At 49.7% G+C, this 24,447-nt stretch overlaps 1 protein-coding gene across 1 annotated transcript in view; it reads left to right on the top strand.

The window, feature by feature from the left end:
- The window catches only part of MKNK2 (MAPK interacting serine/threonine kinase 2), a 28,686-nt gene extending 20,238 nt beyond the window's left edge, over window positions 1–8,448 (top strand). The window contains exons 11-14 of the mRNA XM_065422133.1: window positions 2–196; window positions 824–988; window positions 2,219–2,262; window positions 3,032–8,448. Of these exons, the coding sequence (XP_065278205.1) occupies window positions 2–196; window positions 824–988; window positions 2,219–2,262; window positions 3,032–3,293 (666 nt within the window). The 3' untranslated portion in view covers window positions 3,294–8,448. The remainder of the gene's footprint in view (window position 1; window positions 197–823; window positions 989–2,218; window positions 2,263–3,031) is intronic.
- The last annotated feature ends 15,999 nt before the right edge of the window (window positions 8,449–24,447 follow it).

Raw genomic sequence — 24,447 nt, 5'->3', positions numbered from 1 at the left:
GTGCGGCTCTGCCGAGTACATGGCTCCCGAGGTGGTGGAGGCCTTCAACGAGGAGGCTTCCATCTATGACAAGCGTTGCGACCTGTGGAGCCTGGGCGTCATCCTGTACATCATGCTGAGCGGCTACCCGCCCTTCGTGGGGCACTGTGGCACCGACTGCGGCTGGGACCGCGGCGAGGCGTGCCATGCCTGTCAGGTGAGCCAGCCCCTCTGCCTGGCAGCCTGGCCCTTGTGTGAAAGGAGCTCTCTTAGCTAGCAGCAGTAGTAGGTCCATTATCCTGTCTGGCACAGCCCCACACACTGCACAGCCCACCTCCTTCAGCACGTTAGCCCCCGGCTGAAACAGCCACTTGAAGTCTCCCCATGTGGCTTCCAGTGCAATGGTTTGACCTCTGGTTAAAGAACCCTCTCTCTGGCAACTAATTCTTGCTGGTCACGTAGAGCAACTTTGCTGGACATCTGACATCAGCTTTCCCTGCACACAGAGAATGCAGCTGGTAGGGTTGAGAGGGATAGCACAGTGGTTTGAGCATTGGCCTGCTAAACCCAGGGTTGTGAGTTCAGCCCTGGAGGGGGCCATTTAGGGATCTGGGGCAAAAATCTGTCTGGGGATTGGTCTTGCTTTGAGCAGGGGGTTGGAGTAGATGACCTCCTGAGGTCCCTTCCAACCCTGAGATTCTATGAAGGTTGGAGATTCTCTGCTTAGCTTCAAGCCTCCCACTTGCCTTGGGAGGAGCTGCCTCCTAGGTCTAATCAGATTGCACTGAGGATCACTTTTACTTCTCTAAAAATAAACTTTGCTCGGGTGCCTCTTCTCTTCCAGAACATGCTCTTTGAGAGTATCCAGGAAGGGAAGTATGAATTTCCTGATAAGGACTGGGCCCACATTTCTTTTGGAGCCAAAGATCTAATTTCCAAGCTGCTGGTTAGAGATGCCAAGAAACGGCTCAGCGCGGCCCAGGTCCTCGAGCATCCTTGGGTGCAGGGGGTGAGTTCTGCTCTTGAGGACGTTTGATTCTCCTTCTCATTGTCTCCTGAGCTGCAGATCTTGGAAGACACTCTTCTAACTTCATAAGATTCTGGAACTGATTGTGTGGGTTCTTGGCACAGCTGTGTAACGCGGCTAGGAAGCTATGGCCATGTAAGGTCTGTGGGTCAGGCCCGGACTGAGTGACCCGAGAGAAGAGAAAATGGCATTAAAAACTAACTTATCTGGAGGCTCAAACTTCCAGAGAGAGCAGTTCCCTTAAACCAGCATTATGATCCTTCTTAGCACGTCTATTGAGCCTCCCACCTGGAGTTCTCAAAGTACTTGACAAACAGCTGAGCTTCATGATTTCCCCCGCTCCGCCCCACCCGGAGAGACGAATGGTTTATTCCCATTTCACAGCAGGGTAAAGTGAGGTATAGGGAATTGGGGGGGGGGGGGAGGGATAGCTTAGTGGTTTGAGCATTGGCCTGCTACCCCCAGGGTTGTGAGTTCAATCCTTGAGGGGGCCACTTAGGAATCTGGGGCAAAATCAGTACTTGTTCCTGCTAGTGAAGGCAGGGGGCTGGACTCGATGACCTTTCAAGGTCCCTTCCAGTTCTAGGAGGTAGGTATATCTCCATATATATTTAAAAAAAAACAAAAAAACCCTTCAGGCTCCCTTCTAGTCCTATGAGATAGGCATATCTCCTTAAGAAAGGAGAAATGATTTGCCCAAGGTTCCTGGTGGAGCCACACTAGAGCCTGGGTCTCCTGACCTCTAGTCCTGTGCTCTAACCGCTCAACTGTCCCTAAAGAAAGAAGTTGGAGTCTTACAGAGCCATCGATGCAGGATTTATCGGTCTTGGGTACTTATCTGGCCCTCAGTGCTGGCGTATTGGAGAACCTCATAATCTTTAATGTATTTCTTCTGCGAGGTAGGGCAGTGCTATTATCCCCAGTGTACAGATGGGAAACTGAGGCACCAAGCCACTAAGGCCTGGATCCACTGTGGTATTCAGGCTCCTAGTGACGTGTCCAAGGTCACATAGGAAGTCTTTGGCAGAGCAGTAATTGAGCCCAGGTTTCCCACAAGCCAAGGTCACCCTACCCACTGGGGCCTCCTTCCACTCGACACCCACCACTTCTACTAGGAGCTGGTTTCATGGGTGTTGACTGCAGGTCCCATATCTGCTCCTGAGAGATGAGCTTTGCCACTCGACTCTAAATCTTGCTTCTGTTCTATTCCAGTGTGCTCCAGACAACACACTTCCAACCCCCATCATCTTACAGAGGTGAGTGAGTCCTTTCTCCTGCACCCTGGCAGTATACGTACGGGGGGGGGGAGGGCTGCTGCAGAGAGAGAAGGTGTCTCTCAGCAGCTTTTGCAGTAGTTAGTGCAGCCCTCGCCATAGTAACACGATGAGCTCATCAGCCGGTAGATCTTGCAGACCTGACAATCCAAAGCCAGAGTGCATTGGTGACGCCTGCACCACGGGGTGCTGAAAGTCCTCTGCCCGCCTCCCAGGAGCACTGACGCTCCCGTCCAGTCAGCCGAGGGAGACTAGAGGGGCCTTGGTGTGGACCAGGTGACCCCACTCCCTCTTCTGGAAGGCTTGCCCCATTGCCCTGTCACCTCCCTGGCACTTGTAGCCCCTGCTGGCCTGGTGAGGTGGGGCATCTAGACCCAGAACTTGAAGCAGGCTCTCCTGTGAGACCGTCCCAAGTCCTAACCAGCTGCAGGAGAACAAGACATTGGGGTGTCTTTGAGCCATCCTGTTCGGGTACCTACTCAGAACTTCAGGCCAGTTGAAGAGGCAGACCTGGAATGGGTTCCCTGGGGATCAAACGCTGGGCCCGGTGCATGCTGGGTCACTGCTGTGGTTGCCTGTGCACCTTGAACACTGATTAAGCTCGTGTTTCCCACTCATGAATCTCTGCCTTGGTTCAAAGAGCGATGATGGGAATGGGAGACCTCCTTCGAGTAGCTGCTGCTCCGAGGGTGGGTGTCTCATGCCACCTGTCCAGCCCCTGCTCGCTGACCTTGGCCTGTCTCCCCTCCAGGAACAGCAGTGCCAAAGAACTCACCTCCTTCGCCGCTGAAGCCATCGCTGTCAACCGTCAGCTGATGCAGCACGATGAAGACGAGGAGGAGGAGGAGGAGATGCGACCAATCATAATCAAAGCTACCTCATGCTCCATGCAGCTGTCGCCCCCTTCGGAATCCAGGCTGGCCAAACGGAGGCAGAAGAGCAGCATGACGAAGGCGGGGGCTGCGAGCCAGCGCCTCGTTGCTCCGTTAGTCCTGGTGGGCGATCACGTGTGATCGCCTGCCTGCTGTGGGCCCCCCCACCCACTCCCTGTACATATGTATGTGCTGTATACGGGCGTCGTCCTTTTTTTTTTTTTTTTTTTTTTTTTTTTTTTTAAATGCCGTTGTTAGCTAGCAACAAGATCAGGACTCTGTCCTATTGGCTGGTTTCCAAGGTTTCACTGATCTTGTAAGTTCCTTTGTTTTGTTTCTGTTTAAAAACTTTTTTTTTTTTTAAAGGTATTAAATCAAGTGTGAGGTTCCTTCACCCAGGGCACATTTAAGGACATTTAACAGGCGACGTATGAACTCTTTCTTGACTCTTTTTTATTTTTATTTTTTATTTTATTTTTTTCCCCTACACCAAAGGACTATTTGTACAAGTGACGCTTTTACAACTTCAGCTCATTTCATACTGTGAAAAAACAAAAAAACAAAAAAAAGGACCCTCGGTTGTCTTTTTAACAACAAAAAGTAGCATTTTAACATTTATTTTTCCTAACGAGCTGCAGGTTTTTCTTTGAATTGGGGCTGAGATTAGTCAGCCGTGGGGAGCTCTTTTTTAAAAAAACAAACAAAAAAAACCCAAAAAACTGAAGACAAAAAAAAAAAAAAATCATTCCGGAGCTGGAATTGGCTGATCTAAGCTAAGGTGTTTAAAAGATAACGTGCCCAGGCATCGCACGTCTCAGAAAAAAGGGGTTGGGGAGGGAGAGGATAGTCCTGAACCCTCATCCCTCCCTTGCCATGGGGACTCCAAAATGCAGTGGGATGCCACAGGAGTGAGGGAGAGTTTGGTTGAAGTTCTGTTCGGGAATTGGATCTTTGTCGAATGCCAGGGCTTGATGTTGGGGCATGGGGGATTCCGTGGCATCGGAAGGGGGTGTCATTGTCAACGCAGGTGCCCCTGGTCCTGGAAGCTTAGTGCCCTCTGCTCCCGCTGAAGTCTATGGAAGTGGGGGGTGTTCTGCACCTCACCTGGAGAGAGAGAATGTGGTGCTGGCAGATGGATTTCTGGCTAGAAGAGAGGAGAGCTGTGCTCATGAGGGCAGTTAATCTCCCTGGTTTGGATTGAAACTCCGCTCCCTGCTCCAAGATAAGCTATTTCAACCACTTTAGGGTTTTTATTTTTCTTTAAACAGCCTAGTTGTGCTTTGCTAAAGCAAACCTGCTTGAATAGGACGTTGAGAAGTGTCTTCCTTCGTTCCCCTAGGTTCTGTCCTTCGGACTCGGACTGGGAACTGAGCTGTACCGGCATGGTGCTTCCTAGGGTTAGATGATGTGCCAGGTACAGCTTGGATATGGGGGAGCGGAGGTGGGGACTGGTGGGATCTCCCCCAGTGTTCCCGGGTTTTTGAAACGTTCACATTCAGAGTTACTTCCTAACTCTGCGTGATAGGGCTGGTCCTGGCCTATGAAAGTCTGTAGGGACTTTGCCATGGAGCAGGATCCAAGCCTCTTCTGAAGGGTGAGTGAGCGCGTGCGTGTGTGTGAAGGGGGTCTCTGCCCCAGTTACTAGCTGCCAGTTTTGTGAAATCACACGAGCAGCTGGGTTCCCAGTAAACGGCAGGATCGACTCTAAGCTCCTGTCCTTACGGACTGTGGCTGGCGAATCCCCTGCCTTGGAAATAATCTGGTGCTTTTAAAAAGGAAAAACTCGTTCTTGCTTTCAGTGAGCTTTCTGTCCTAGGGCAACGAGCTGACCATTCAGGGAGAGGATCCGAAATGGTTTTCAGTCTTGCTGACTCGGTGCCTCCTGGAAAGCAGCTCTGTCGCTGGGAGGCAGAAGCAAGTGAAAAGGAGTGTTGTTTCTGTGGGATCTGTGTTGCTTAAGGGGTTCCATGGTGTATTTCATTTATTTTGAAATGCAGATCTTCCCAAGGCTCCCCCTCAAGAGGGAGGAGATGCTTATTCGAGGTGCGATCAGGAAATCCAATCTCTGGCGTTGGATGGGCAGGGGGTATACCTGAGGCGGGTTTCTGGGTCTTCATGCCAACGCAGAGGTGGACTAGAGGAGGAAGAGCTTTAATATTAGTCTTTGAGGGAGGCATGGTCTTGTGGAAGTTGGGTTTTTGGGTTGAGAAGCTTGCAGGGGAGCAGGTTCAGTCAGCAGGGCCTCTCGGGGAGGTCTGAATTGGAGGGGAGCGTGTGTGGTTCGAATGCGCCTTCCGGAGGTTCCATAGAAGTGATTTTTCTGAGTTGAATTATGACAAAAGCCTTCCCAAGTGGAGGCTGACCAATCAGGACGAGTCTGTCAGTGGTGCTGTGGCAGGGGTCCTAGGTGAGCCTCAACAACCCTTCTTGCCCAGGGTGTATCTCGTGCTTCCATTTGTTCTGACGTCTCTTATCTAGTTTCCTGATCCAGCCTGGCGTGTAGCGCCTTCCCTTTCCTTGATTTCCTCTTGAAAAAATTAGTGTTATGGGCCTGATCTTTCAGAAGCACTGACGCTTCGATGGGGGCACGCTGGGGCTTGCGCACGCCCAGCTGTTCTGCAAATGAAAACCCCGTATCTCCCTGTGGAATATCGGGCCGGATTTGCCTGCCCTTGACGGTGGTGCAGATGGAGAGTAGCACCACCGAGCTCGGTGTAGCGGTGCCGGTGTGAAACTGGGAGTGAGGTGAACTCAGTGGCTTCATTCCGCCTCCCCTGAAGCCCCTCGTTTAAACAAGGCCGGCGCGTTTGTCTGAGTCTGGCAAGACGGAGGGAAACGTGCCCCCTGCAAATTACTGGTCTCCCTTTCTCTCTAACTGGATGCATCAAGCTTTATAGTTTAAAAGCCACCTCAAACTTATCACCTAGGCACAGCTGGAGGTTTTTGGAACCTTTTGAGTTGGGAGTCCAGCCAGCCTCCCCTGAATTTTGGTGTAAGCCTGATGCTTTCTCAGACTGAGGCTGTTCTGGGGTTTTTCTCCCCCCCCCCCCCCCCCCAAGACTGCTGACAGCAATACTATGCAATATATGTTCTGTTTATTTCAGGGAGGCAATTGTGAATAGCATCAGGGGTTCGCTGATCATTGGGTGTTTGGATCTCGATGACGCTTTGGGAAGGCAGGGGAATGTAAACTATAACTGTTCCCTACCCTGTTCTGCAGAAGCAATTTCACTTCATCTGTAAGGGAAACCAATCCATACATATTCTTGCTTACGATGATCAGCACTTGCTTCCCTTGACCACAGAACTCCAGGGAGGCAAGGAGAATACGGGGGAGCGCTGTATTGGAAGCAAGGGGGTACTGTACCTCGAAAAACAGGCCGCAATACTTCTCGAGACCTCCTTTAAAAAAAAATCCATTATCTTGATTGTACATGGTTACTTTTTTATAGCTTATTTTGTTTTTATCAGTTGTAGATAATTCCTTGTTGTCTTACATTAAGAAATACTTGAATGATGTACAGTATGCGATGCCTCGAGCTGGTATTGTGAAAGCTATTGTAATGCTGCAGGTTGCAGCCTTTTTAAAAAAAAAAAAAAAAAAAAAACATGGGAAGGGATTTGCAAGGGGGGGGAATGTTTTGGTTTTCCATGATTTTGTTGGCAAACTTCCCTGCTTCCACCCATGAAACTTTTTTTCCCTCCGCTGAAAGGCAGCCTACAAAGGCAAGTGAACTGGGTTGACCTTTCTTTGCTGCTTTGATGGGTAAAGGAGGTCTGGGGTCTTCTGGCCTCAGAAAAATAAGGGATGCAGGCCTGGGGTTGCCTGGTTTTGCTGGAGGACTGGTTGAAGATCTCGGAACAGATCCTCAGCTGGGGTCAGATCTGGCCATTTACATTTGCTGATGATCTGCCTGCTTACATGATTTGTGAGCTTTTTCTTCTCTGGGGGGAGATGTTCAGAGTTACAGATGGCGCTTTTAGGGCCATTAAGCTCCTATCTGTGCCTCTGAAAATTTACCTCTTTAAAGAGAAGACAGCCTCACTCCATTGACTATCAGGGGAGCTATTCTGACGGCTTGTCCAGCAGTTTGTTTTAAATCCACACCGGTTTAACTTGGTGTTTAAAAGTCAGTCCAAATATGATTCACTTTGTTTCGCTGGCATGGTGCATCTGTCGCAATGCTAGCAGTTCTCCCATCAGCCAAAGTCTTCCAGGAAAATCTGTAGACAAGACCCCGGATTGCTAATGAAGGAGAAACGCTTTGGAAGAAACTTTCATGCCATTTAAGAAAGAAATAGGCAGCCCAGTTACCCTTTCCTTTCTCGGTTGCCTTTAAGAAGCACACTTGCTCTGAGGAAGTGCACAGGGCAGTGTGTGTTTGGAGGGAATTGTGAAATGCCTTGCACACTTGGGCTGAGAATTCAGCTTCATTTAGGCACCTGCATGATGAGACTTTATAGTATTTGGCCCCAAGTAGCTGCCATTATTCAGTGGGAGCAGAGGGCTTCATTGAGGGCGTCTAAGTGGGAGACGTTGGGTGCTCAGGTCTTTTGAAAAATGTGGCCCTTGGTCTGTAGGTGTTAAGACAGAAGAGACGCTAATGCTAGTGCTCAGGATTGGGCCCGCATCCCACCTCCCCACTGGTTACTTTCCCTTGGTTTTGTTTCCAAAGACAATGCTTGCTCAGAATCTTTCTCTCTAGCACTTAAATGGTTCTGTGCCCAGTTTTAACCCTGTCTTGCCAAAGTCCTTTTTTTTTTTTAAAACCCATGTTTTCCTCCTTTATTTTTTTTAAAAGCCTTTTTTTCTCATAAAGCATCTGTCTTGGAGACTTTTTTTTTTCTTTTCAAAAAGTTTCTTGCAAGTTTTAGCAGGAAATTAAAAAATATATATTTTTTGCTTATTTCCCCCTTGGTCCTCCTTTAGTCAATTAACTCAATTTAGAACTGGTTAGAAACTTTTACTGTGAATCTGACTTTTTTTATCAATACAGGAGAAAACGCTTTCTCCACTTTACAATTGATGAAGACTGCCAAAGCTGGGTTTGACATAAAATCACCTTAACGCACTGTTGGTTTGTACAATGGATGCCTCGAGCCAGGGGCTGGTTTAAAAATAAAAACAAAAGTAAAAACTAAAAATAAAAACAAAAATGGAAAAAAAAAACAAGCACTTTATTGTATGTACCAGGTGAACTGATACAGCTCAATCGAAGTTTTCCTTTGTAACAACTGTTGATGCCAGAATTTTGTATTCTGTTTTGTAAGAATTTAATAAATGCGTTGAAACCTACCTGAGAATACTTGTCAGGTTTTTTTCGTATGTCTTGCAGTAGTGTCTAGGAGCCCCAGTCACGGATCAGGGCTCTGTACGTGTTGTGGAACAACAGGACCGTTATCGGTGCACTAAAACCTACGGCCTTGCAGGAGATTCTGGGGTTAGGTCTTGTCCCTCTGTGCATCCTCATCAGTGATGTGGAAGGGGGAATGACCCTTTAGTGAAATCTGCAGGTGATGCTAAATGGAGGGGGGGAGGGAAAGAGGAGGGCAGCAAACAAGCTCAAGTGGTCAGAGAGATATTAGAATCACAGGTGGAAAAGTACAATGTCGCTAATAGGGAAACCACTCTGCAAAGCGGCCGAGGAGTGGGACGGAGAGGCAGGAAGAGCTGAAAGAAACATTGGGGCTGCTAGACCCAGGTTTGCAACGTGACAGTGGGGCAAGGTGATTTTAGGCTGCAGATGCCAAAGGATCCTGGCTTGCAGCGGCAAGGTAATGATCCCGCTCTAAGGTGCTGGTGTCCAGCTGTAAACTGCCTACCCTTGCAGGGCAGGGCCTTTTCAGCACTGATTTGGCAGAGGGTGCTCGTGCTCGGCTTGATACCCTCTGCCGTGGAGTGCCCAGCGTTGGCTGTTGGCCCTCTCTGCTGGTAGCTCTTCTGCTTCTGCCTGCCCTGAAAATCTGACCGTTGAGTTGAGCGTGAGGTGAAGTGGCATCGACAAGGCCTGCAGCTGGTTGCTTCAGGCTGCAGGCAGCATTGGCTCCACTCCTGTTGAATAGGTGAGCGTGCCGCACCTCACCGTGCGGCTACGCGTGCGGGAGCAGGGCCCGTCCCCGCACCAGTGTGCTTGGCTCTGGGGTGACCGCGCCTGGAGTGCTGCGCTTAGCGCTGGGTGTCCCGTTCGGAGAAAGAGGCTGACGAGCGGGAGGGAGTTGAGAGAAGTGCAGCAGAGATGGTCGGGGGGGCTGGAGGGACTGACTTAAGGGGTAAAGGTTCAAAGCGCTAAATACGCTTCGCATGGCTCGGAGGAGAAAGCTGCAGCTTAAGCTAAGCTCTAAGGAGGGGGAGAACTATTGCATTGGGCGAGGGGGGGTGTCAGAGCAATTGGATGAAACTAAGCACAGGAAGCTTCTGGCTGTTTCAGCAAAACCCTCCCTGCCACCAAGCTGTACTGGGCCGGGAGTCACCCCCTGTCGCTTTGGGCTTTTGGGTCTAAACTGCCTAAAATGTGCTCTAGGAGCTCAGCCCTGCCTTGGCCGGGGGAGTAATTGGATAGTCTAATCCAGGGGTGGCCAACCTGTGGCTCCGGAGCCACAGGCGGCTCTTCAGAAGTTAATATGCGGCTCCTTGTCTAGGCACCGACTTTCCAATGTGCTGGGGTGGGAGAGATGCTCACTGCTCAACCCTTGGCTCTGCCACAGGCCCTGCCCCCACTCCACCCCTTCCCGCCCCCTCCCCTGAGCCTGCCCTGCCCTCACTCCTCTTCTCTACCCCCCCCCCCAGCCTCTTGCATGCCACGAAACAACTGATGGGGAGGGAGGGGGAGGTGCTGATCGGTGGGTGAGAAGCGCGGGGAGGGGGGAGCGGATGGGGGGGCTGCTGACATATTACTGTGGCTCTTTGGCAATGTACATTGGTAAATTCTGGCTCCTTCTCCGGCTCAGGTTGGCTGCCCCTGTTCTAATGCCCTCCGTCTCCAACTGCTGTGATTCCATGATCCAAGTTGACGTGGCCAATCTTGCTGGCCCCCGAGCTGGCAGGGACTGGGAGTATGGTACCGGCTGCACGCTCGGCCCATGTGCAGCACCTTTCCTCACCTGCCTGGGCCGAAGGTAGAACAGTGTTCTGGAGTCCTACAACGAGAGGGGGGACACGCGTTCATGCAGGAAGCTTACGATGCCGGGGCATTCTTCCCTTGGCGTAAATGACGCCTATCGCAGCCTTTATTCAACCAGCCTTTATTACTGATGACAATTTCCAGCAGTGGAAGTGAGAGGGGGCCCCAGTATGTGCCGAATGGAGGGGCCTTGGGACTGAAATGGGGGGTGTCCCTTGCCTCCCTCTCAAAACATCCCTCATTGCATGTGCGAATACCTCTCCTTGCTAAACAGTGTCCCCTGCTGGCCACTTCTGGCAGCACTGTCAAGCATTCCAACTACAGCCCTGTGCAGATACAAAATTTGAATCTTCATCTGATCCCTGATCCCCAGATTTGCAGGGCTCTATCCCAGGCCACCAGAAAGGGAGATAGCTGGGTGTGAATACCGCCATGTATCTAGCACTTTATATTGCCGTAGTGCTGTATGAGTGCCTCCCTCCCTTGCCCCCGAGGTAGCTATTCTCAGTTCACATGGGGAAACTGAGGCACAGAGCGGTGGAGCAACTTGTACCCAGGTCTTCCCACACAGAAGCTGACGAAGTTCAGACAGGCGCTCTGGCTCGCTGCATGACTGCCAATTGCACAGCAGATTTTTAATGTGTGGCTGGTTTTGATGTGGTCAGAAAAAAGGAGCAAATTCCCTTTTGCAGGTGTGGGGTTAGGCATGGAAAAACCTTGCCGGGACCTTCCTACCTGCTGTGCTTTTGTCAGATAGGGCAGAGACCAAAAAGCGCTGTCTTGGTTTGTGGGATTTTTTTTAAAAAATGGCATGACAATTAGGGGATACGGATGGCATTATGGAAGGAGAAAGTTGCAGGCTGGAGAACCCTGGGCGAGGAGTTCTCATAAAACATTGCAAAAATGTTCCAAAGGGCACTGCACTTTACGTGGCCACAAGCCCTCCTGGTGGGTAAGCGCGGTGCCAGTGCCAACAACCAAGCGTGCACGCACCTGAGCGACGTGGCTGTATGTCGACCTCACTTGTGTCAACGAAGGATTGTAAAGCAGACCAAGCCTTCGGTTGGAAGCTCTTCGGGGCAGGGGCTGTATTGTTGTTCTGCATTTGTGCAGTGCCTAGCACAATGAGGGCCTGGTCCATGACAAATAATTGTTTAAGGGTAGGGTGACCAGACAGCAACTGTGGAAAAAACGGGATGGGGTGGGGTGGGGGGGGTAATAGGCACCTGTATAAGAAAAAAAATGGGACTGTCCCTATAAAAACAGGACATCTGGTCACCTTATTTAAGGGTGCCAATGTTTTTTTGCAGGAATGTTTTAAAATGCGCTTTTTTTTCTTTTAAATCTCCTGTGAAAAAACGTTTGGTTTTCAATTTCCGTGTTGTCAATTTAAAATTGTTACTGAAATGAACATTTTCCCCCAACATTTTCATTATGATCAAAACTTTTTTTTTTTTTAAACAGCTTTTTATTTTTAAAAACAGGCCCATTCTAGTTACGACTGTGTTCTGACGTGGGGGCTATCGGGCACCTTCCTCCAAAGCCTGTTTTACAGACAGGGAAGCAAAGGGGGGCAGAGGGTTTGTGACCGGCCCGAGGCATGAAAGAGTTAGTGTCAGAGAAAGGAGTAGAAGCCGTGGGCTTTTGAAAGCACGCAGTGCTGGGCTAACTCTGCTGCCGTTCGAGTCAATGGGCATCGAAGATTTGTGTGGCCGCCTCCTTCTTCCCCTTTCAAAATCGAACTCTTTGTACGACCTTGGCAAGAGTGTCATGGGCGTGGTCTGAAATGGCCCAATCACCTCTCCTCCTCTCCCTGCAACGTTTAAATTCAGCAGCTGAGTCAAACGAACCCACTCAGGAGCATAACCGGAGAGAAGCCGTCTCGTTAGCACGTGCTTCCCCATTTACCGGTCAGTGATGCCACAGGCCAGGGAGATTAGCCATCAAGGTCATTTTAATGGCTCGAGACAGGTTTTCTCCCCACCTCTCACATTTCTTCCCCCTCCATTTTGTCCTAAATGTGTCTGCCACAGCTGCCTTTCTCCTCCAGTTGCTTTGGTCACACCATACCATTTGCCCCTGCCCTTCTAACCCACTCTCCCTACAGATCCACTTGACTGCTCCCATGTTTCAGCTTCATGCCTTCCAGCCTGGTGTCCTCTACTGGGACGGTCTTCCAATTCTTGTCCACTGAGTTCCATCCTTTAAATCACTCCTTAAAATTCTCTACTCCCAGAAATCCTTCCTTCCCTTGACCTCCTCCCCTACAACCTCTTCAGACTCTCCACGCCATACATTCTTTATCTCAGCCAGATGTCGGCCATGTTAAAGTCAATGGGAAGTTTGCTGTTGACTCATAGAATATTAGGGTTGGAAGAGACCTCAGGATGTCATCCAGTCCAATCCCCTGCTCAAAGCAGGACCAACCCCAACTAAATCATCCCAGCCAGGGCTTTGTCAAGCCGGGCCTTAAAAACCTCTAAGGATGGAGATTCCACCACGTCCCTAGGGAACCCATTCCAGTGCTTCACCACCCTCCTAGTGAAATAGTGTTTCCTAATATCCAACCTAAACCTCCCCCACTGCAACTTGAGACCATTGCTCCTTGTTCTATCATCTGCCACCACTGAGAACAGCCGAGCTCCATCCTCTTTGGAACCCCCCTTCAGGTAGTTGAAGGCTGCTATCAAATCCCCCCTCATTCTTCTCTTCTGCAGACTAAATAAGCCCAGTTCCTTCAGTCTCTCCCCGTAAGTCATGTGCCCCAGACCCCTAATCATTTTTGTTGCCCTCTGCTGGACTCTCTCCAATTTGTTCACATCCCTTCTGTAGTGGGGGGACCAAAACTGGATGCAATACTCCAAGTGTGGCCTCACCAGCGCCGAATAGAGGGGAATAATCACTTCCCTTGATCTGCTGGCAATGCTCCTACTAATACAGCCCAATATACTATTGGCCTTCTTGGCAACAAGGGCACACTGCTGCCTCATATCCAGCTTCTCGTGCACTGTAATCCCCAGTTTCTGCAAAACTGCTGCTTAGCCAGTCGGTTTCCAGCCTGTAGCAGTGCATGGGATTCTTCCTTCCTAAGTGCAGAACTCTGCACTTGTCCTTGTTGAACCTCATCAGATTTCTTTTGGCCCAATCCTCCCATTTGTCTAGGTCACTCTGGACCCTATCCCTACCCTCCATCGTATCTACCTCTCCCCCAGCTTAGTGTCATCAGCGAACTTGCTGAGGGTGCAATTAACCCCATCATCCAGATCATTAATAAAGATGTTGGACAAAACCAGCCCCAGGACTGACCCCTGGGGCACTCCGCTTGATACCGGCTGCTAACTAGACATCGAGCCATTGTTCACTACCCGTTGAGCCCGACGACCTAGCCAGCTTTCTATCCACCTTATAGTCCATTCATCCAATCCATACTTTTTTAACTTGCGGGCAAGAATACTGTGGGAGACCATATCAAAAGCTTTCCTAAAGTCAAGACTCCAATGGCAGCAGGGCCACAGAGCTTAAATTGCAAGCTCTTGGGGAAATTCTCTTTCTTTCTTTCTTTCTCTTCCCCAAGCTTCCCCTCCTCCCTACCTCCACAACTGCCCAGAACTTGGAAGCCAGTTCAAAGCACGAGCAGAGGAGAACAGGTCTGAAAATAGCCCGATGCACCATTAAAATAGCCCGAGCCGTTCGACTTCTTTAGCATCACCTCAAAATAATCTTCCTCGACAGGGGGGAGCTATAAATAAGTGCGCAGCAATTTGCATAATAAACTCTTCCCCAGCAGGAATTGAGCAGAGCTCAGCCTTGTGTAGAACCTGATCTCCTCCCACGCTGGGGTGAGTTAGCGCAATGCAGATAACCGGCAGCGGCAGGGTTATTTATCATGGTAGCACTGGAGAATGTAACTGCAGCCCGGGTCAGTGGCACGGCATGTGGTGTACAGTTACTTGCTAGATTGGGTGATCTTCGGGTGACACAACGGAACGTATCACAGCTCCCCGCTCTTCAGTCTTAATCAGGTGCATGAGATCCGAATCCCACCCCAGTGTGTTGTCTTTGAGCAGACCCTGAGTGCCAACAGAGAGGAGGAGGAGGTCAGGCTTGGCCAAGTTGAAATAATTAACACGCCAGAGAGGAGACAGGTAGCTCTCTAGAATGGGAGGCCATTCCGTCTGTGTGCTCATCGCCTCTCACAAGCTACGTGTGGCCGTTTTGGTGAGTGCTTAGACAGGAGATCTCCAAGGAATACCTGGGTACTCAAGCCAGTGGGGTTGCTGATCCAGCAAAAGGAGGACTGGGGGTGCTCTTGCCGCTGAAGGTGCTGCCTTTCTGTTGAGATGTGACACCAAGGTCTTGACCACTCGTGGTTATCAAAGATCCCATAGCACTCCCTGCCCCACAGCCACAGCCATATTCCAGCTCTAAGTTGTAGATTCTTCTTGTTTATTAAGCGTAGGCACCTAACTTTTAGGGGCCTAGAAAATCTCAGGAACAATACTGTGACCACAACGCCTGAGTTAGACGCCTAGGCTCCTACACAATGCATGGGGAACGATAGGTGTCTATCTGCTAGCAATCTACGAACCAGGGGAAGATAGGCATTCAGTTGCCTAAGTTGCATGTGGGACCTGAAACAAAGCAGCTTGGGGGTAGGCCCTTCCTTATAATCTTTAGCCTAGTGGCTAGGGTAATCACCCAGCGTGGGGGAGACCCTCGGCTCAAGTCCCCCCTCCTCCAGGGGAGAGAGAGGATTTGAACAGCAATCTGTCACCTCTCAGATGGGTGCTCTAACCCATATGGGATATTCCGCTGCGGGGCTCCCTCAATCGCGCCTATTGAAGTTGTTCCACTTTAATTAAACAATGGAAGATGGGAATAGTCATTGGGCCAGAGAGCTGCTTAGAACGACCTTGCAGCCCAGAGGTGGGGGCTCTCCTCTAAGAGGTGGTAGAGCCTTGTTCAAATCCCATCTCCCCTTCCAGGAGGAAGGGGGACTGAAGTGGGGGTCTGCCACACCCGGGGTGAGTACCCTGATCACTAGGCTAAATTGCACACCCCTCCCCCCTGGTTGTTAAGTGTGAACTCACCTGAGGGGCCTGATCTTAGGTGCGCTCAGTAGGCACCTACCAGATCAGGCCTTGCGTGTGACTTAGTCTGGCCGAACCCCAGTCTTTCCCGATGTGTACATTGTACGTGGGCTCAGGCAGGAGCCAGGCGCCTGCCGTGCGCCTGCTCGGAGGAAAAAACTTCGGCACCAAGTGCGTTTAGGTGCCTTTACGGTTTGGCGGCACCTGAGCAGGAGTTTTGTGGATCGCAAGAGGCACCTAATGATCTTTGTGGAGCCCACCCAGAGAAAATATAGCCAGGCCCTGCCCCAACACTCCTTTTTACAGTCTAAACAAGATTAGCGACAAGGGGCAGGGCTTTCAAAAGTGCCACAGGGAGTCAGGCACGCATTGACAGTCAAAGGGTGGGAGGTGTCTAACACCCGCAGGTGCTTTTGAACACTGAGACAGGAAAGGCTAGGAAGGTTGTTTATCATTATTGTTCACTTACATCCTGTGACTGTTTCTCCGGTAGATTGAACTGGATATGCTGGTTTTGGCATTCCTTCCTGTGGTGTTGGTGGCGGAGAATGGCTGTTGTGTTTCCACCCCAGAGGTGGCTGCACTTCAGTGACAGAGAGAGAGACAAATGGCCATATAAGAGCTACAGATAACATTGACTCAAGAGTGATCACGGAGAAGAGGGGATGTGGAGAAGGTAAAGTGCAGTAGAATGATAGTGACCGATGTTCTGCAGCTTGCAGGCCCAGCTTGTCCTATCTCTGCTTTGCATTATGGCATAAATGTCACGTACCAGAAAATGGGTAAGCGTCACCATGTCGCCTGGACGGAATGTCAGACCTGCTAGTCTGGTTTAGTTCTGGCTTGGGGGCTCGGTAGCAGGATATGGAGGCTCTCTCCTCGCTAGGTGACCAGAGTTGAACTTCAGTGCAATGGCGTGGGAGCATGTTCCAAAGATGTTAGTGTCGGATCGTTTGTTCGGCTGCTTGCATGGAACGAGTTGGTGGTGATGGGGTGCGTATGGAGCAATCTCCCATCCTTGTTTGGTGTGGTCTAGTCAGCCAACAGCACGTTCGCTGTGAGGTGAGATGGGATGGCCCGCTGGGCTCAGGAGATTCGGTGGCAGCTGGAGCTGGGCAGTTGTGATAACCCCGCTGGAACTAGGCAGTTCGCTGGAGGGAGACAGAGAACATAAAGTATTCTGATATTAGCAGGAGTGAGAGACAGGGAAGAGGCAAGCAGAAGTTAGCAGGGAGACAGGCATCGGGGTCCAGCAGGGCAGACTCAGGGGTGTGAAATGAGGGAAATAAAAGGGAGAATCCAAACGAAGAAACCAGCAGTAGCAGGGGAGGAATGGGAAATGAACTGTGAAAGGATCAATGCCCTCCTGGTCCTTCTCTCTCACTTTGATCAATTGGAAGGGCTTGGCCTGTCCGCCTTTTGTTTATCGATAATTATATTTTGTTCTCCAATGAGTACATCCTTACATGAGATGAGGAGGGGGGACTTGGCTATGGGGACTTTAGGTGAGGTGGGGTGGAGAGTTGAGCTCACAACCTTGACTAACAAAAATCGGCTCATCCCAGCCCTAATTACGGGTTCAGTCCAGTTCCCGGCAGTGAGGTGTCCACATCACAAAATAAACACCATGGCAATTGGCCCCTTGGCTGACGGGCTCAGCGGGGAGGCCAAGGATGCAATGGGTCGGGGAGACTGAATCGCCTCCAGAGGTGGTTCCTCCCATGGCAGCCTTCACTGCTGCTTGCTAGGCTACTCAAAGGTCTTGGCTTTCCAGAGCGCTCAGTCATGCACCTTTCATTAGCATGACAGCCCAGACAAGGGTTGTCTTTAGGGTTAGGAACTGCCTTCCTCTCAATTTCTCCTGAGTTTGAGTCTGGTCCCTCTTCTGATATGGTGGAGGATCATCTCCAGTAATGCTCCTCTCCCCACCTACTTTGATGTTGCATACCTAGTTGGGGCATCAGGCTGCTCTCCTACACTTGTTGTGCCTAAAAGCTAAGTATTAGGGGCGACTCACGGGGCAGCAAGGACAGGGTGGTGCCCTTTGGCCTAATTTGGCAAGTGTTACCCCTGCTAGCGCAGTGTGGGCTCTTTGTCCCTCTCTAACGGCCGGCGGAGGTGTATGTATCTGCTACTCAAGCTCAGATCCCTTGGTTCAGGCAGTAGTTCCTGCTTTCGGATCCAAAGGGGCTGCGTTCAATCGCCACAAACAGCTCAGCTAGGGATGGTGTTTCTTGTGTCTTAATAACAATATTGAGCTACTAGGTGCGCTGGTGATGGCTGGGTTACAGACAATATACATTAGGGACTTTCTGAGTTGGTTGGTGGTTTTTCTCAGAGCCCTGGAAAGAGACTCCATCTACTTCATTTAGCAGCCCTGCTATGCAACATGCTCCCGATGACTTGCTGCACATGACCCGATCCCTCCTGTCCCGGCTCACTGAGCAGCTTGGGGAGAATATACACTTATCCCTTCTCTTTTCCTGGCAGGTGTCTCTCTGACTCTGGATGCTCCTTTGCGAATGGAGCTGCCAATAGATGGTGAGTCATTTTGAACATGCCTGGATCCAGAAGGCATCATGTGGCTGATGATTCATGTGTCTCACCTGTTTGACTGTTTAAATAAACTCTTATTCCAAGGGCATGTCGCTGTGAGGGACACTGAATGTGGAATTGCATTTCTACTTGGCAATGTATATTTATTTCTACTGGGGTGTTTCCATAATGTATTTTTATTACTCTCTAGGTATCTGTGTATATGAGCCACTGTATGGTAGTCACACTGCCAACGTAACCATCACCATACCAGGTCATTGCTGTAATCCCTATACTTAGGAGATCCATTAGTACCACAATCACTGTGGAGTAGGGTGACCAGATGTCCCCATTTTATAGGGGCAGTCCCGATTTGGGGAGCTTTTTCTTATATAGGCACCTAATACCCCCCACCCCCTGTCCCGATTTTTTACACTTGCTGTCTGGTCACCCTACGGTGGAGGGACAACTACTGTGTTTTCAATGGCACTTTCTGTACCTTCCTCTCATTCACATCTCTTGGAATAACTCACCCGTCCGTCATGCTGTATCCCTTATGGACAAGCACTGTATTAATCTATGAAAAGGAGCATTGGGTAGTGGTTGAGTTCGCTGTTGTGGCTTTAGGACAAGAGTTTAGGTGGGGTAACATAGCTCTGCTTTGGTTCCCTTTAGCTGCACACACCCTCATTAATCGAAGGCCCTTTGGAAGTCCCTTTAGTTCTCTGCCACTCTGTTAAAACTACCAGCACCTTTGCAATGGCTGCTTTGGAGCCATTATTATATAGTATCGCCAACCCCAGTTGTTCAAAAACCATGAGTCGGGCTCACCAAAAATCATGAGATTGGCTTTAAAATCATGAGATTCTGTAAAAATACTAGCGTTGGTGTTCTTTTTGCCTTCTGCTTTTAAACCTTTAGGCTGCACTGGCTTCACATTTTCTCCACAGCCACGAGGGCTAGAAACTTACTTTTTCTTTAAGAATGAAGGCTGAAATCACATCTCCACAGGTTATACTTGTGACGTTGCAGGCTATATGATTTTATAAAAATATGCTAAAGCGTGAATATAATGTAACTGGAATATGCTTCATGCAAAAGGTCTCTTGTAAGGTATCATTACAAAGCTTATAATCTACTGTGTTCATCCTATGTCTATAAATGTAGCGCTCTTGTATCTAAAACTAGAAATATGAAATATAACTCTGTGGGCCTATTGTAATTATGCAAAGTGTGGGCAATTAATGGTGGTTTGGAATCTTGATGGCTCCCATCAACCAGGACAATTGATTGTGGATGGCTCTGTTTGCAGGCAGGCCTTCCTGTGAGTCAGGCTGGGAGGAATGAAGGCTTGGGGTCTTACAGTGACATGTGATCATGTTACCTGAACTGGAATCCATCTTTAACCTGGTGCTTTTCCAGTGAGGAGGGGTGGGAACCCAGAGGGACAAAGGATTCCCGCCTTATGCAAAAGATATATAAGTGGGTGGAACAGAACAAAGGGGAGAGCCATCATGAGGAATCCCCTAGCTACCACCTGAGCTGGAACAAGAGCTGTACCAGGGGAAAGGATTGTGCCCAGACTAGGAAGGTGTCCAGTCTGAGAAAAGAAACGTATTGAAACATCTCTAAGGGTGAGATTTTACCTGTATTCAGTTGTATTACTGTATTAGGTTTAGATTTGTGTGTTTTATTTTACTTGGTAATTCACTTTGTTCTGTCTATCAATACTTGGAACCACTTAAATCCTACTTTCTGTATTTAATAAAATCACTTTTTACTTATTAATTAACCCAGAGTATGTATTAATACCTGGGGGGGGGGAGGGGGCAAAAAGCTGTGCATATCTCTCTATCAGTGTTATAGAGGGCGAACAATTTATGAGTTTACCCTGTATAAGCTTTATACAGGGTAAAACGGATTTATTTGGGTTTAGACCCCACTGGGAGTTGGGCATCTGAGTGTTAAAGACAAGAACACTTCTGTAAACTGCTTTCAGTTAAGTCTGCAGCTTTGGGGCGAGTAATTCAGACCCTGGGTCTGTGTTGGAGCAGACGGACGTGTCTGGTTCAGCAAGACAGGGTGCTGGGGTCCCGAGCTGGCACGGAAAACAGGAGCAGAAGTAGTCTTGACACATCAGGTGGCAGCTCCCAAGGGGGGTTCTGTGATCCAACCCATCACAATATTACATATTGCAGTGGCTGAAGGCATGTTTATTTTTCTGTGATTTTATTTATCTTTTTTTCCTGAGTGGGGCAGAACCACCACAATGAACAAGGACTTGAGGGGACTCGGGACTCCTAGGTTCTATTTCTAGATCTGCCTGGGACTTGTGTGAGATTGGCGCAAGTCACTTTACCCGATCTCTCTCTACCTGGTTTCCCATCTGTGCCAGGGGGATGATAACCAGAGAAGAGGGGTGTTGTGTCATTAGTGTTTGTAACGTGGTTTTAGATCCTCAGATGAAAGGCTGTCACCAAGCGGGTGCTTCTGTCTTCCCAGCTATCGGCCAAGTATGTTACTGCCACGCCCAGTCTCTTTCAAGCAGCAGGTTTATTCTCTTTCAGAAGTGAGCAAACAGAAAACACTCATTCTTTGCTCTCAGGCTTCAGGCCACCCCTGCCAGGAGTCTATGGCACCTTGTCCCTGGCAATTTCCTACTTCGAGTCAGCTCAGCTCAGGAGAAGGGCTGCCTGCCTGAGCACCTGGCTGGCTCCTTGCTCTAGGGCCATGGTTCTCAACCCGCGGCCACTTGCGGCCCAATCAACACACAGCTGCGGCCCATGTGACATTCTCAGGGCCATACAGGTAGTATTGGATGCGACCCACAATGGTAAATAGGTTGAGAACCACTGCTCTAGGGACTTGCCATAGCTGTTAGCTCCACTCCACCATGGCTGTCCTTCCCCAGGTACAGCCTGTCCCGATCACTCTCCCTCTGCTAGGCCTCTAAGAAGCTCTTTATAGGCCCAGGTGTAGCTCAGCCCCTTTTAATTGGCTGGATTGGGCTCACCTGCTCTGACACAGGGGCCCAGTCTACTCACAGGGACAAGCTGTCCTGTGACAAAGGTGCTTGAGAAGGACAAAGGAGGATGGTGATATTGATTTTATCCTAGATCATATTTATTGCTCATTTAAAAGTGAACGGCAAAGATTTTGTAAATATGTTTTCCACGTTGTTTCAGACAACCAACTCATTAATGGTGCGGCAGTCACCACCCCATCACAAAGCTAAGGGAAGTGGGTTTTGGAAGGCAAAGTTCACCCTCAACTCACCGGCAAGTAGGCAGATCTGTTTCACAGCCACTCTCTGGCCTCAGGCCTGGAATAATATCCCCATACTATGTAGGGTTTTGTGGCCTCTGGCTGTGTGTCATCGTGAAGGGTGGAAAGATCCATCATGTGGGAAGGAAGGATTGCCCAGTGGTTGGGGGTGGGTGAGTGGCAGGTCTGGGACTTGAGAAAAACAGGTTCAAGTCTGTGAACTCTACCTCAGGTTTCCTGTGTAACCCTGGTCAAGTCACTTAGGGCCAGATTTTCAATGGTGTTCAGATTTAAATGGGAGTTAGGCACCCAGAGGCTTTTGAAAATCCCACTGGGCACCGAAGTAACTTTTAACCTCTGGCCCTTAGCCTCTCTGTGCCTCGGTTCCCCATCTGTAAAATGGGGACAGTAGCACTACCCTGCCTCACAGGGGCGCTGTGAGGATAAATGCATTAAAAATGGAGAGGTGCTCAGATACTATGGTAACAAGGATCATCAGTTAGAGGAACCAACCCCCCCCCCCCGTTTGGGGGGCTATGACGATAGAGTGTGGTGCTGAGCAGTGCCATCGGCAGGAGGTGTGCAACCCTGACTGCTTTCAAGAGCAGCAGAACAGCAGGTTCTGTAGCATTAGGGCCTTCCATAACTGCTATCCCCACAATGAATTTCACTCTAGGGCAATATGGGCAAAAGGTTCAGACGTGCACGCCTTATGCCCGGGTTCTGACTCCATATCTAATCCCATCGTAGCCTAAATAAGTGACCTGGTTTTCAGAGGTGCTGAGTCAATGGAGCTAAGGCCCGGCTTGACAAAGCCCTGGCTGGGATGATTTAGTTGGTGTTGGTCCTGCTTTGAGCCGGGGATTGGACTAGATACCTCCTGAGGTCCCTTCCAACCCTGATATTCTATGATTCTATCATGGTGGAAGAAAGATCAGAATCAAGCCTGAAAACTACAAATAAATTCGGACAATAAGGCCTCTGACATATACCCCCACATCTGCAATGCTCTAAGCCTGCATTTCTTGGGTGCCCCCAAATCCTGTTGAAAGCATGTGAGGAAAAGAGAGAGACATTTTCTGCTGGACAAAAGAATATAAGGCATTGTGTATTGATCACTTCAGCTATATCTACACTATAGACTTTAAAGTGGCACAGCTGTACCACTGCGGCTATGTCGCTGTAAGGTCTCCTATGTAGCTGATCTGTGCTCTCCCGTCAGCATAATTAAACCATCCCCAATGACCAGTGGTAGTTATGTTGGCCGGAGAGCATCTCCCGCTGACATACCGCTGTCCACACCGGCTCGTCTGTTGGTGTAACTTATGTCGGTCAGGAGGGTGTTTTTTTTCACACCCCTGACCGACAAAAGTTTTACTGACGAAAGTGCTAGTGTAGCCATATGGTTAGAAACAGCTGATTAGTGGCTGTTCCTCAGTGAGGCAGAGTCATTGGATGACTCAGAGGCAGAGGAGTGGGATGTTAATTACAAAATTCTGTTCTCTCTCACCATTTTATTGTGAGTCTAACAATAGTTGGTGTTCCTGGTCTACACTACACCTTTAATTCGGATTTAGTGGCTTTAATTCGAATTAACTCTGGAACCGTCCACACAACGAAGCCATTTAATTCGAATTAAAGGGCCCTTTAATTCGATTTCTGTACTCCACCCCGACGAGCGGAGTAGCGCCAAAATCGAATTTGTCAATTCGAATTAGCGTTAGTGTGGCCGCAATTCGATGTTATTGGCCTCCAGGAGCTATCCCACAGTGCACCATTGTGACCGCTCTGGCCAGCAATCTGAACTCGCATGCACTGGCCAGGTGGACAGGAAAAGCCCCGGGAACATTTGAATTTCATTTCCTGTTTGCACAGCGTGGAGAGCACAGGTGACCACAGAGAGCTCATCAGCACAGGTAACCATGCAGGCTGATAATCGAAAAAGAGCACCAGCATGGACCGTACAGGAGGTACTGGATTTGATCTCTATATGGGGAGAGGATTCAGTGCTAGCTGAACTGCGTTCGAAAAGACGAAATGCCAAAACTTATGAAAAAATTTCCAAGGGCATGATGGAGAGAGGCCACAATAGGGACACAGATCAGTGCCGCGTGAAAGTCAAGGAGCTCAGACAAGCCTATCAAAAAGCAAAGGAGGCAAACGGTCGCTCCGGGTCAGAGCCGCGGACATGCCGCTTCTACGCTGAGCTAAATGCATTTCTAGGGGGGGCCGCCACCACTACCCCACCTCTGACTGTGGATTCCGAGCTGGGGATAATCTCATCAGGGACACCTGATGATTCCGCGGAAGGGGAAGAGGAGGAGGAGGAGGACGAGCTGGCAGAGAGCACCCAGCTCTCCGTTCTCCCCAACAGCCAGGAACTGTTTCTCACCCTGACTGAAGTACCCTCCCAAGCCTCCCAAGCCAGCACCCAAGACCATGACCCCATGGAAGGGACCTCAGGTGAGTTTACCTTTTAAAATATAAAACATGGTTTAAAAGCAAGCATTTTTAATGATTAATTTGCCCTGAGCACTTGGGATGCATTCGCAGCCAGTACAGCTACTGGAAAAGTCTGTTAACATGTCTGGGGATGGAGCGGAAATCCTCCAGGGACATCTCCATGAAGCTCTCCTGGAGGTACTCCAAAAGCCTTGCCACAAGGTTTCTGGGCAGTGCAGCCTTATTCCGTCCTCCATGGTAGGACACTTGACCACGCCATGCTAGTAGCAAGTAATCTGGTATCATTGCCTGACAGAGCCTGGCAGCGTATGGTCCCGGTGTTTGCTGGCATTCAAGCAACATCCGTTCTTTATCTTGCTGTGTAATCCTCAGGAGAGTGATATCGCTTAGGGTAACCTGGTTGAAATAAGGGAATTTAATTAAGGGGACTGAGGTGGCCGTTCCTACTGGGCTGTTTGCCTGTGGCTGAAAAGAAATCCTTCCCTGCATTTAGCCAAGTGCAAGGGGGGGGGGAGGATTGGCCCAGAGCTTTTCGCGTTTTGCTAGCAGGGATCTTCCCTGATACCAGCCAGGCGGTGGGGGGAGGGATAAAGCACTCATCCCAGAGAATTCATGGCGGGTGGGGGGGGGGTGTTAGTTTGGTTCCTGCAGGGATCTTCCCTGATACCAGCCACGCGGTGGGGGGAGGGAGAAAGCACTCATCCCAGAGAATTCATGGCGGGTGGGGGGGGGTGTTAGTTTGGTTCCTGCTGGGATCTTCCCTGATACCAGCCACGCGGTGGGGGGAGGGATAAAGCACTCATCCCAGAGAATTCATGGCGG

The sequence above is a fragment of the Emys orbicularis genome, chromosome 24 (assembly GCF_028017835.1).
Source record: "Emys orbicularis isolate rEmyOrb1 chromosome 24, rEmyOrb1.hap1, whole genome shotgun sequence".
Taxonomy (NCBI): domain Eukaryota; kingdom Metazoa; phylum Chordata; order Testudines; family Emydidae; genus Emys; species Emys orbicularis.
Note: the sequence above shows the minus strand (reverse complement) of the source record. Positions and strands in the feature narration are given on the sequence as shown.